General features: G+C 31.7%; 1 protein-coding gene across 3 annotated transcripts in view; it reads left to right on the top strand.

The window, feature by feature from the left end:
- The window catches only part of LOC143066311 (pleckstrin homology domain-containing family G member 7-like), a 145,057-nt gene that overhangs the window by 26,774 nt on the left and 104,929 nt on the right, over positions 1-13,354 (top strand). The window contains exon 1 of one of the 3 annotated variants that reach the window (XM_076239301.1): positions 12,095-12,296. The exons of the other annotated variants lie outside the window; for them this stretch is intronic. Coding sequence (XP_076095416.1) covers positions 12,230-12,296 — 67 coding nt within the window. The 5' untranslated portion in view covers positions 12,095-12,229. Of the gene's footprint in view, positions 1-12,094; positions 12,297-13,354 lie in introns of those variants that run through there. 3 annotated transcript variants of the gene reach the window in all.

Genomic DNA, 13,354 nt, shown 5'->3' with positions numbered 1-13,354 from the left:
AATTTACTTACTGCGATTCTTAATTAATTAACTAATTACTAACTTACTAATTAGATGTTAATCATGGGGTTACCGTCTATTCAATAACTATCTTTATATATTTTTACAGACGTATATTTAATATACGTCTGTAGTTTAAATGATTTAACATGATGAATGTTTGCTGATTAAGTAACGAAATTTTTTCATTAAGCTAGGATTTTATTCAAAAGGATATAACTGATATTAAATACATCAATTCCTAAAAACTAATTATGGGGTTTGACCTATTGTATATGGCAGAAATTGGATCGGATGCTCACAAGAACAATCAAATGAAATCACGAGGTTAAAAAAAATAAATTCCAATGGTGGTAGACTGTTGGTTGTCGTTCAGTCGTTTCCGTTTTTGCTATGGCATCATCAGTTCGTTTCCGTTTTTGAGTTAAACTATCCCTTTGGAATCTTCCGCCATTCTTTGGCAATGTAGCAGTGGTATCATGACCCTAACCTTTTAGTGGCGTACTGTTAAAAAATATACTGATAGTTGATAACTAGAAAATAGGTGAACAAAATCATAAATCCTTTTGAATGTATGCAAGTACAGAAAATCGAGAGAGAATTCACAAAAGAGTTTAAAAAATCGTAGTTGAGTTGAAATAGGAGACTAATGTTACGATACGAAAGAAACAAGTAAATACTGAAGAGGTAAATAACGAGGATTAATAGTAACGGGTAATGGCTCTCCACGATTTTTTGTGAAATGGACATCCATGGATACATAGACAATAACTGTTTAGTGTCTTTAAATATCAGCTGTATTTGTACGAGGCTAGGAAACAAGGTGTATGTGAGCTTTTAGCGAGCTACTACACCTGTTTCGAGCCGAGTTGCAATTAATTCTGTATATTGTTTGTGTTTTGAAAGACACAAAAACTAACATATTTAGCATTTATTTTCGATTTGTAATCCCTTCAGGCCCGCGTAGTAATATCAAAATCACACATTACGCTGAAGACGGGTACGCAAAAAAGAATCTCGAATGGTCAACAATAATATATCGCTCAAGGTGAATAATTATTTGTTTCAGACGCTTCAGACTTGACATTCACTCAACATGCATGCTGAAATTGACATGGTTGATTTTGTAACACAATCATACACATTCAAGTTTTGAAATCGACAATTGTCATCGTCATTTGAATGCAACTGGAATACACATTCTGAGGTCACACAGGTTCAAACAATACTCAGTCCGGCAGTGGGTGGAGCTTTAAAGCGATATCTGTATAGTATCAGATACAGCATAGCGATGTCTGTAGGGCTGTATCCGTATAGTAGGACACCAAATTGCAGGATACAAGTTTTAAATTAACGTACACGACAAATTGGGAGGTTTATACGCACGTACAGGTTTGACCAAAATCAAGTTATTTAAACCATATGTTGTTCTTTGTTGCCATTTAAAAAAAAAATAAAACTTGAAACGACCCACGATTAAAAAATAGCTTCACTGCAGTTGTTTTCGGGTGTTGTTTGGTTACTGTCTCAATAACCACCCATATATCTGCATCTATCAATCATTGTTACAGAAACATCAACTATATATTATGTACACATTTTTACAGCTGTACATAGTTACAAGTACATTAATCAAGTAAGCTAATTTCATTACTGCACCAAGTTACTTTGAGGTTAATGAATTACTGCAAATGTACGAATCCTTATCTGTCTGCTATCGGCCATTATTTAATAATGAAAATTGAAATAAACACTTCCTTCCGGGGTGATGTATCAGTGATGTCATTTAGTAATGTCCTGTGAGAGTTCAACTGGACTTTTCAAATGACTTTACTGTGTCGTACATGCTGACCGAACAATGTCCGTTAATGGTTGCTGTGATACTTTAACATTTGTACCGATAAAGTCTAGACAGACAATTGAAATTTTTAACTGCACATCACCATCAATCATAAAATCAATTTGGTCTTTTATCAAGTCAATCATTCGAAATACGAACATGTTACATTATGAGTAGTGATGTAAGCCACATAGAACAACTGCAAGCGTCATGACAGTAAAATTGTAAAGAATTAGTCTACTGTAGATACTTTAAGTTACAAACGGGTCAACTCATATCCCGGTATTAAAAGGAAATGGTATAGCGACACATAGAATGCAAAAGGTAAATAGGCCACACGATGAAGGTCATCTAGCGGTCAAGACACCAATGCGAGTAACATTAAAACAATAAGACTATCTTCTCCACATTTCCACCCGGTGTATCAAATTGTAAATGAGAGATATTGACTTTTGAAAATGACTACAACGTCGAATGATCAAATTTCCTGTAGAAAATGAAAATAACACACACACAAAAAAAAAACAAACCACATTTTAGAGTGTTAAATCATATGTACAAGCACTTTCCATTTGTAATATAGTAAAGAATGGGTTCTTTTGTTGTAAAAATTCAGTTTCAAAAACCATGAGGCTAGTTATATTTGTTGTTTAATGGCTTCGTAAGAAATGTAACAACAGCTACGAGGTGTACCCACGAGTAGATAATTGTTGTTTAGTTTGTCTTTCTGGATAGTTGCGTAAATGTTGACTTATTCATTATACAGTGTATATTCCAATAGTTAGTCTCCCCTTTCTTAATATGAGTCTTTCTGGATAGTTGCCTTGAGTTATTCATTATACAGTGTATATTCCAATAGTTAATATCCCCTTTCTTAATATGAGTGGAGGGAAATGAAGGAAAAAGCTTGATACAGCAAACCAACAACGTTCAAAACATAAAATACTTTGTGTTGGTGATCAGTGGTTCCATAATGGTATGTGTACATTTCAAAATGGTCCGTTTTGTAAGAGTCTGCAAAAAGCGTTGAGGATAAATTTTACGTAAATAATAAAGCCATAAATCAAAGAAAAACAAGCGCAAGGTTATCAGTATTATAAATAATTCTAATTTTATTAATATTATATATTACCGTTTCTACTATTTGATTGTACTTCTATTCTACTTGTAAACTTTATAGTAGATATAATCTTTCAATCAAATCATGGTTCTGTTTGATTAGTTATATCAATGATGATTGATAACAGCCAGACAAATTTATTGAGAAATAAAAAACTGAAATAATTGAAATCAAGACCCTTCAAACTGAAATCATTATTTTCACGAAAGTTTAGATTACGTTATTTTTTATAAAACCGGGAGAAGATTGAACATTATTTTCTCTTTCAAATATCATCTGCTATTTCTAATTAGCGTAACAAAATCAATTCATTTCTCTGCATTGAGATTTTGATAACATGTTAACTGTGGTCTTTTACGCAAGACAATGTGTTTTCTAGCACAGGTGATTGCATAGCTGCATATCAAACATACTTCTTTTTCGGTAGGTCGACCGATTCTTATATCACCAGATAAAGTACCAATTAGATTGTTTTCATTAACTTTTAATCTTCGTTGATACGATATCATGTAGTATTGCTTTACTTCATCAGTTTTGGGTGAATTCCCGCTTTACAGAGTTGCGTGTCTTTCTCGGCTTATTTTGAAATATAATAGACGTCCTTGATCACTTGAAAACTTCAATCACCCTAATATGATATTGAATTGTCAGCTACGTCGCGCATTTTACTAATGTACTAAATTTTTGTGTTTTATTCAATAATCTAGTAGTATTTGACATTGATCATAACCTGTGAATAGGGATAGAAGAACACATAGTCGTTTGGTTCAAATCCAGGAATCGAGATGTTCATTGGTGGTCTTGGCTATTTTGACCCTTAATATTATCCCAAAGAGATTTCTGATTTCGATTTTTCTCGATTTTTTTAAAAAGATTTTCGCATGGTGTGAGTTAAGACCATCATTGAAGATAATTCATTGTTTAACGACGATTGTCTTATGCGGATACAACATTAATTTAAAAAAAAATCGTTTATGAAGCAATGTCACTTCAATGCGAGAATCTTTCAATCAAATCATAGTATTGTTTGATTGGTTATATATCAATGATGATTGATAACAGCCAGACCAATTTATAGAGAAATGTAAAAAATAGAAGATTAAAATCGAGTGCTTTTAAATTGAAACCACGTTGATAGATATTCATGCAAGACTATGTGTAACTTTTAATCACGCATTCAAATATCTACTATTTGTAATATACGTAATATCATCAACTTATTTACCAGCATACTGAGATATAATTTAATTTTGGATGTAACGCGTCTTCTGATTGGCTGACGTTATTTTGTTATGAGCCCATAGACATAATTTAGTCACGTGACCGTGACGTCATCAACGTTTTTTCATGGTTTTCTACGGTTTAAAATGGAATTTAGTATTAAATTATAAGAAATGACTGTAATATTTTTTCTGTCTATGAAGAAATAACATTAAAAATTTGGTGCACACTGAATAACTTTGGTCATTACGCAAGAATAACATGTTTCCAAGCACAGTTCAGTGAATAGCTATACCAAATATACTGTGACGTAGAGCGACCGACTTCTATATCAACAGATAAAGATATTTGAAGTACTAATGAGCTAGTTTTCATTAACTGTTAACCTTCTTTGATACGGTATCATACAGTATTGCTTACTTGATTAACTGTTAACCTTCTTTGATACGGTATCATACAGTATTGCCTACTTGATTAACTGTTAACCTTCTTTGATACGGTATCATACAGTATTGCCTACTTGATTAACTGTTAACCTTCTTTGATACGGTATCATACAGTATTGCTTACTTGATTAACTGTTAACCTTCTTTGATACGGTATCATACAGTATTGCTTACTTCATCTGTTTTTGTCTTTTATACCAACAATTCTGAGTTATGTGCCTCTCTCATTTTACTGCAGGCTATTCTGTGTTAAGTTTGTTTGTCCATCGATGAAGATTGTTAAGGTCGTAAAGGGGGGGGGGGGGGGGGGGCAGCAAGGTAGTCTAAGAGTACTCAAAAAAACGAAGAAATTTGTTGACTGATCCTTGGTTATCTTTGATGATCTATTTTGATTTTAATTGTATTTTGTTCCACATACGTTATATATATTCTGCGTTGTCTGTACCCTACTTCAATATTAAAGACATACATATTTTAACCTCAAGATATATTTTTGGTTTTATTGCAGCAATTGGTTGCTAACTGAATGACGTACACGTCATGATTTCCTTTTTTTAGTATTGAACTATAATGAAGCTATCATGCTATATGATACGAAAAACATATAAAACGATTGGTGATATTTATAGCTTCTTTGTTGCATTAAGAAAAATAGGAGAAGTCTATGTAATATTATATGTTATAAAAAGATGTGACTACTCAAAATCAATTGAAAATCCTCATCAGAGAATTGAGAATTTAAAATCTTAGACAAATTCCTAAAAAAACGTCAATACTATTTTCTAATATTTACAGTAGGTGTTCATACAAATGATGATTTTTATTGGTTGAAAGACGAATCAATAGGCTATTTGCCAATTCCGTTATTGACCCTGTAATTAGAGATCCCTTTTTTAGTTGTCTCCCTTATGAGGGACATTAATTTTTATTTACAATGGAGAGCTACCAGAAAGAGCAGATGTACCTGTGCGTAATGTGAGTAATCTTTAAGGTTTTCAAATCTTTTAATTACATTAATTTGTTGTTAATCTAAGTACTTTTGACATCAGAAATGATTTTTCATGAAAAATTAGTTCCGCCGATACATCACTTTCAATTCACCATGCTTTGCATTGGCAAAAGTTATTTTTTTCCGGTATGGAACCAGTCTACGATTGACAAAAGGGAATTAATTTGTTTAAAAAGTGTGTAATAACAGAATCAAATCGGTAATTGGCAAATGGACTATTGATCCCATCATATGTTTTCATCTCGTATAAAAACCAAATTGATTTGCAGTAGTAAAGCAAGCCAACTTATATATGTATTTGGGCAGTCTATTATATGCATTGCATATTGTCGTAACTATCATTTATTGGAAAAAAGTAAAATCACAAAAAAACTGAACTCCGAGGAAAATTCAAAACGCAAAGTCCCTATTCAAATGGCAAATTAAACTCATCAAACGAATGGATATCAACTGTCATATTCCTGACTTGGTACATGCATTTTCTTATGTAGAAAAAAGTGGATTGAACCTGGTTGTATAGCTAGAATAACCTCTCACTTGTATGACAGTCGCATCGAAATCCATTATATATAATAATATCCATTATTTTGACAACGATATATATATCCATTACATTGACAACGATATATATATCCATCATATGGACAACAATAAATTCATTATAGTCAATGATAGTGACAACGATATATATATCCATTATATGGACAACGATATATTCATTATAGTGACAACGATATATATATCCATTATATGGACAACGATATATTCATTATAGTGACAACGATATATATATATCCATTATATGGACAACGATACATCCATTATAGTGACAACGATATATGTATCCATTATATGGACAACGATATATTCATTATAGTGACAACGATATATATATCCATTATATGGACAACGATATATTCATTATAGTGACAACGATATATATATATCCATTATATGGACAACGATATATTCATTATAGTGACAACGATATATATATCCACTATATTGATATATGCAAGTGCTGCTGGAAGTGTGCGTCATGCAATTGGAAAGTAGATAATGGAGAATTAAATCAAATTACAATTATCCCTTTTATCGTAAAGTTTAGTTTTCATCACCGTCTCGTCGAAGGTAGAATTAAATTGTTTGTAAAACTGTGTTATTAAGGGGTTTTAAGTATCAAAGGTGTTAGTAAGTACTACAGAATTCTTGGTTGCACAACTTCTAATAAATCTAATAAAATCAAAGGGGAATAATTTGATTGACTGATTCGATCCACACACAAAAAAAATATCATTCTTATACAGGTAAAAACGACAATTAACGTATATTTTTTTTAATATGAATCTAAACAGACTTTTGTTCAGATGTTAAGATGACCTGTTAAAGGCACATTAATCACTGAAGTTAATAGGATATATCATTCAATGTGTAGAAATCTGATCATTAGGTAATACAAAATTTCATTAACCACATTACAATTGATAATTTTGTGGTAAGAATGAATTTTATTATCTGTGCTTATTAATTGCAGCTTACTGTCCAAGAGGCCCCATGATCCTTTATGTAGAAATTTAAAAAGACAATTTCTCAGCTATTCGTTTTGCATACAATCTTACATGAATAAATACTCGTAAGTCATGCATATTTCAGTATAATTTAGCATCAATCTTTTAGAAAAATATTTTGTGAAAAGAGTACAAGGCCGTTTGTTATCATATCAACTTATTTATATGATATATTTATATCACCGATCTTTCATAAATAGCGCATATACAACATTTAAATCCTTGTATATGTTACAGTAAATAGATGAAATTAGGAATTACATGTAATTACTAAAATTTAGGAATTACATGTAATCCCCAATGCACTTAGTAAATACAAGTAATTCCTGAAACGGCCCAGTTATTACCAGTAATTACTAATTTTAAAATGATTTTTTACACCTATTTACTAACTGTTAAAACAATGTCGTAATATGGTAAGCTGATCAAAAGTTATGGTAATACCAACTATAGAAGATCAGTGAGTATACTCTTAAAAAGTGATTAGCCTAAAATGTACCTTTTTGTTATGGGAGCATTAGCTACGAGATATACAAAAAATAAAATATGATTTTTTTTTGTTCAATCATTAATGAAAATGATATAGTGAAATTATATTTTTAGCAGTCAATCTGGTACTGGTGCACTTGCAAGTGAATAATTGGACCTCAATGAATACGTATGCATGTGACCTTCAATTTAGCCCCTAGCTGGAGATATGTTACCGATGTATATACTTTTGCTGTTAGTCGCAGGATCAACAAAAATGGAAAAAAAAATAACATTTTCCTCCAAATACTATCTTTTTAGTAGTACTGTAAGAAGCTTCTGTCCAAAGTTGGTTAAAATCCAGGATGGTTTATGAAATCAAATAAATGTTAAAAAAAAAACAAAAACTGCAGAGTGTATGTAAAATTGACTGAGGAAAAAACGAAGTCCATTTATAATTAAGGAATATATGAAAAAGGATTTTTTTTACAAACTCTACTTCTGGGTATTATCTTGTGATCATAAACTAGCTTCTGTCCAAGTTTGGTAGAAATCCAGGATATTTTGAGAAAGTTATTAAAATTCTAAAATCTATAACCACAATGTGAATGTAATGTTAACTGACATAAAAACTAAGTCCATTTATAAGTAAAATACGGAAAAATTAATTTTATTTTTACAAAAATTACTTCTTGAAAATTATCTTATGATCATAAACAAGCTTCTGTTCAAGTTTGGTAGAAATCCAGGATAATATAAGAAAGTTATCAAAATGTAAAGAACTTTAACCACATAGTGAATATGTGTGGACGCTACAGACGACAGAATGGTTTGCTATGTCTCGCTTTTGCGACAATAGTCGCAGTTTCGACAAAAAGAGACAGAATGACAACATTGAAAGTAAAACAAAAGGGATGGACCAATTAGTTGACTTATACGATCCACAAAAAGATGATTCTTATACAAGTAAAAACGATGATAAAATTTTGTTGCAGGTTTATAAGCTTAAGTTTGGAGGTCTTGAAAAACTCATAAAAAAGAGAAACACAGAAATATGAAATGTGACTCTTAACACCATCAAAGTGTATAAATTTGTTTGTGAAGAATGTCAACTTCATCGCAACAGTCTGACAAAAGAAGTCTTAAATAAACCCATTTTGTAAAAGGAATTTAACTTGTGGCATTGGGCAAGTATGCCTGATGGAGATTTTGATTTAAAGAAATTATGAGATTTTTTAAAAGCACTATCAAGATTATTCAACCAAATTTGGCATTATCGAATGTCTATCAGCAAAAAGAGGTGACGAAGTTGCCTATTTACTTCTCACAATTTAATGCATTTCTCAATAGTGGATTGATATCATTGTCTTGCATGCGGAAAATGATTTTTAGGGAGTTCCAAAACTGTTAAAACAACCATTTTCCAGTTTTAGTTACTAACACTAAATAGTATACACTTTTGATGTGCCTTATATTCCGTAATCCTTAATTAAGTAAGCCCTAAAATACCCTTTTATTTTCTTATTTGGTATCTTGAATTATATCTTTAATTTTATAACAAAAATATCATGTTAGTAAATAGCTGTAAAAATGACCAAAAAAATCAGTGAATACCAGTAATCACTGAAACAACTAGTAAATACATGTAAATACTAAATTGACTAGTAATTACAGGTATTTACTGAAATGTTTAGTAATTACGTGTAATTCCTAATTTCACCTATTTACTGTAACATATATATGATGAGTTTATTAACAAGCACTTACTTGGTCTATGCCACTGCTTGTGTTGTTTTTATTCCTCGAGGGTACCACCAGCCCAGTAGTCAGCACTTCTGTGTTGACAAGAATTATCATTGATATGGTCATAATTATAAATTAACTGTTTACAAAACGTTCAAATTTTGAAATATTAAGGGTTTTCTACCTCAGGAATAGAATACATTAGCTGTATTTGGCAAAACTTTTAGGATTTGTTGGTCCTCAATGCTCTTCAAGTTCGTACTTTATTTGTCCTGTTTAACTTATTTTGATTCGAGCGTCACTGATGAGTCTTTTGTAGACGAAACGCGTGTCTGACGCATATACAAAATATAAATCCTGGTACTTATGATGAGTCTATCTATTTCCATTGAGGAACAAAACGTAAAGATATAACATAAGACAACCACTGACAAGATTCTAATTTAAATTGAGTTCTGTAAAATATTTTTTTTGGTTAAATTTTATCTTAGATTCGAAATCTCCTGAAAACATAGAAAGATACAGACAAAATAAGTTACATAGACGAACGTACAAAAATCATCAGTTCTGAAACATAATTTGGCTCTATCATACCGGTATAGAATAAAGAGAAAACAAACCACATAGTAAAGGTCTGTCATATTTGTTTTTCGTAAATTGTATTGGCATATAATTGCTTTTATATACAATATAAACAGGTGGATAGTTGTCTCATTGGTAATAATACCAGATTTTATTTATCATCATTATTATTTTTAGAACAAGCAGGTCAATACAAAAATTTCCATACGACAGAATGAAAGCAACTTTTAAAAGCAAGCGAAAGTATTTAACCTATTGAAATGTTATGCAGCCATTCTAAATAAATTCCGACGGCCATTGAAGTAGAATTTATAAGAAGCAACGTTATAAATAATGCAATTATCGAAAAAAAGTCGCAGCTATACCGATAACAAGCGACATGAACTTAACCTATTGATAACACATCATTCAATCTTTCTCTTTTATGATACCCCGACGACTTCTGACGTAGATTCGTGTATCAAAGACTGATCACCTGAACACAGTACTTAACATGTTGATACTAGTATGTTCATTTAGCATGCACTCCTACAATGTAACTGTTTTTGTCGGCCACTACTCGGGTATATTTCATATGTATCAACGTCATCAACGTTATAAGGAGTGAACGTATTAAAGACTAATAGGATCTACCGAAAGCACGCAAAGACCTTGGCACAATTGAATCCTACACCCCAGTTATATTCGTTACGACGTTATTGAAGTAGAATTCATACGCCGTAATGTCATAATGAGTTCACGTATCAAAAAGTTATCGCAGCTACCAAGTACTTTACTTGTTGATAATATTTCAACGGCTTTTGCAGTATATTTTGTAATGTCATGATGACTTCTAGTGCATAGAGTCACGATCTTATTCGATGCCCAGAGTAAATCTATTTAGCGTATGAATGGCGAACAAAAGTTACACTCTATAGTCAGGAAAAAGGTTTTTGAACACTGAAATTCTACTGTTGCTTTCATGTTTAATTCATAAAATGTAACAATAGTTATTTTACTTTTTAGCATTTGGTCGATACTGATGTTGTTTAACTTTTTAGTCTCCGAGGCTACAAACCTGTTTTTCTTATACTCTGTTTAAGTGATGAATTTAGAACTTATTGAAGAAATTAAGGTTCCACCTCCATTAGTGAAAGTTGAACGGATTTGGTTATCATTATTTCTCTAATTCTTCGTCAATTTATCCTTATCTGCACCCATTGTATAATTTTATTTTAATCAACGTGTGGTTGGTTTGATCTCAGTTCTTCATCGGTTAAAATCCGATTATGACGTCGAATTTTCTTGCTTTCCTCTGAATTTCCTATTGTGACGGCATAAAAAAGGCGACCATGCCCGATGACGTCACGTAGAAAGAACACACCTTTTTGCAGATCACTCGAAAAGAAGGAAAAATTTGCCTGCGTATTATTAGAAAATCATTAGAGAAACAGATTCCACCATCAAATCTCGTGTAATACGATATTTATCCATTCTCGACAGTTGAATTTTAAAAATTTAACTGTCTCGAGTGGATAAATATCGTATCACACTCGATGCAGTGGTAGAATCTATAAATATCCATCCTTTTGAACATGTTTTGGTACTTATACATCCATGGCTTTCCGATTTTTTGTTTGAGCATTTTTGGTGAAGGTAATTCCAGAAAAGCGCTTCGGATATATACAATTTCTAAAGTTTCTTTTTCATTAATTTTGTTACAACTATACATTAACGAATACTTGTTTGTCATGATATATAATCTCAGATGTGTAATTACAAAACAAACGTATCATTATATAGATGTAGGAAGATGTAGTAACCTATTTATTTTTGTAGTTGTGTTATTTAGTCGTTGCCTCATTGGTGGCTATCTCAACATCCTTTTATTCAATAGCAATACAAGAAATGACATAAATCCAATAATTACAGTAAGATACATTTTTTTTACCCGAAAACAATTAACGCAAATCAAGACTGGCATTTATCAGATACAAAGATAACAAAGCATTATACATAGTATCTTACCAGTGTACTATTACAGACCACGTAATCTTCACAATCCTCTAGAGGAATTGCATTATACAAAGAACATCTTTTTCTGAAACGTCACTTATTTCCAACTTCTTCAGTCTAATGGCTTAAGAAGTGAAGTAATGAAGAATATGGAAATTTACAATATCTACTGTGATTTAATTTATTTAATCGGATTTTAGTTTCCATGATTTCAATTTTATTCGTAAAAGCATAAAAATGATGTTTGAATGGATTGTCAATACCAAACTTAAATCAAGACTCTGGAGAACGTTGACGAATAAAAGTGAGTAACATTCTATAGTTTAAAGTTTTATTAAGGTTTATATACACATTTGATTTTCATAACAAATAATTATCCATTGGAACTTTATGAATTGAGATAAATTAAAATTTTACAGCTAACAAATATTACAGAAGAGCAATTTATTCTTCCTTGCCTTTTTTATGTCATGGTATTTTCTGGTTTTTATTTTTTTTAAACTCGGTATGTTTTGCCTCATTTTTTAAAACATGTATAAAAGGGGTCGGGGGTCGGAGAGGTCTTGATACCGAAACCCCGGGCTTAAAAACATGAAATCCCGAGGTCCCGGAATTTAGAAATAGATAAAACTCGACATCCCGAAAGTCGAAAAAGAAATCCCGGATCCAAAGGGGGTCAATCCCGAAATCCCGAGCTTAAAAACACCCGATCCCGACATCTCGAAAAAGGTTCTGCCGCCTCTCTATAAACGAGTATATACCCAAAAGTTGTCGTTATGATACAAGGTAGAGCAACTGCAGCATTATCTGAAATTAAAGAACTACAATCGAGTATGTACCTTGCGTTTGTCTGAATTTTAAACTTTTATCTGAATTGTGTTTGTTTATAGGTCGCTAGAAATACTACAATTTTGATAGATTTGGCATATTTTGATGATTTAAACAACAACTAAATAGGAAATTCAACAGAATAATGATAAATTATCAAAGATACCAGACTTTTTATTTTGTACGTCAGACGCGCGTTACGTCTACTAAAGACTCACCTGTGACGCACAAGTTTAAACAGTTTAAATCATGTACAAAGTTGAAAAGGATTCAGGACCTTAAGTTCAGAATGTTTGCCAAAATGTAAGAATGGTAAACAGTTAATTTATAAGTATGATATGTCATGTCAATATACAATATTAGGTCAATGTCAGAAAAATATCAACTTTTTTGTATGAGGCTGAGAAACTAGGGAAGGGCCAGGTTCCCCTCAATGAACCCCTGACTGGAAAAAGTGTTCCATGATGAAATTGACATTGCACAAAATATAGCTGTGTTACTATATTTAGGAAATAATTGCAGTATAAATACATT

The sequence above is a fragment of the Mytilus galloprovincialis genome, chromosome 1 (genome assembly GCF_965363235.1).
Source record: "Mytilus galloprovincialis chromosome 1, xbMytGall1.hap1.1, whole genome shotgun sequence".
Taxonomy (NCBI): domain Eukaryota; kingdom Metazoa; phylum Mollusca; class Bivalvia; order Mytilida; family Mytilidae; genus Mytilus; species Mytilus galloprovincialis.
This window is presented reverse-complemented; position numbering and strand designations above follow the sequence as displayed.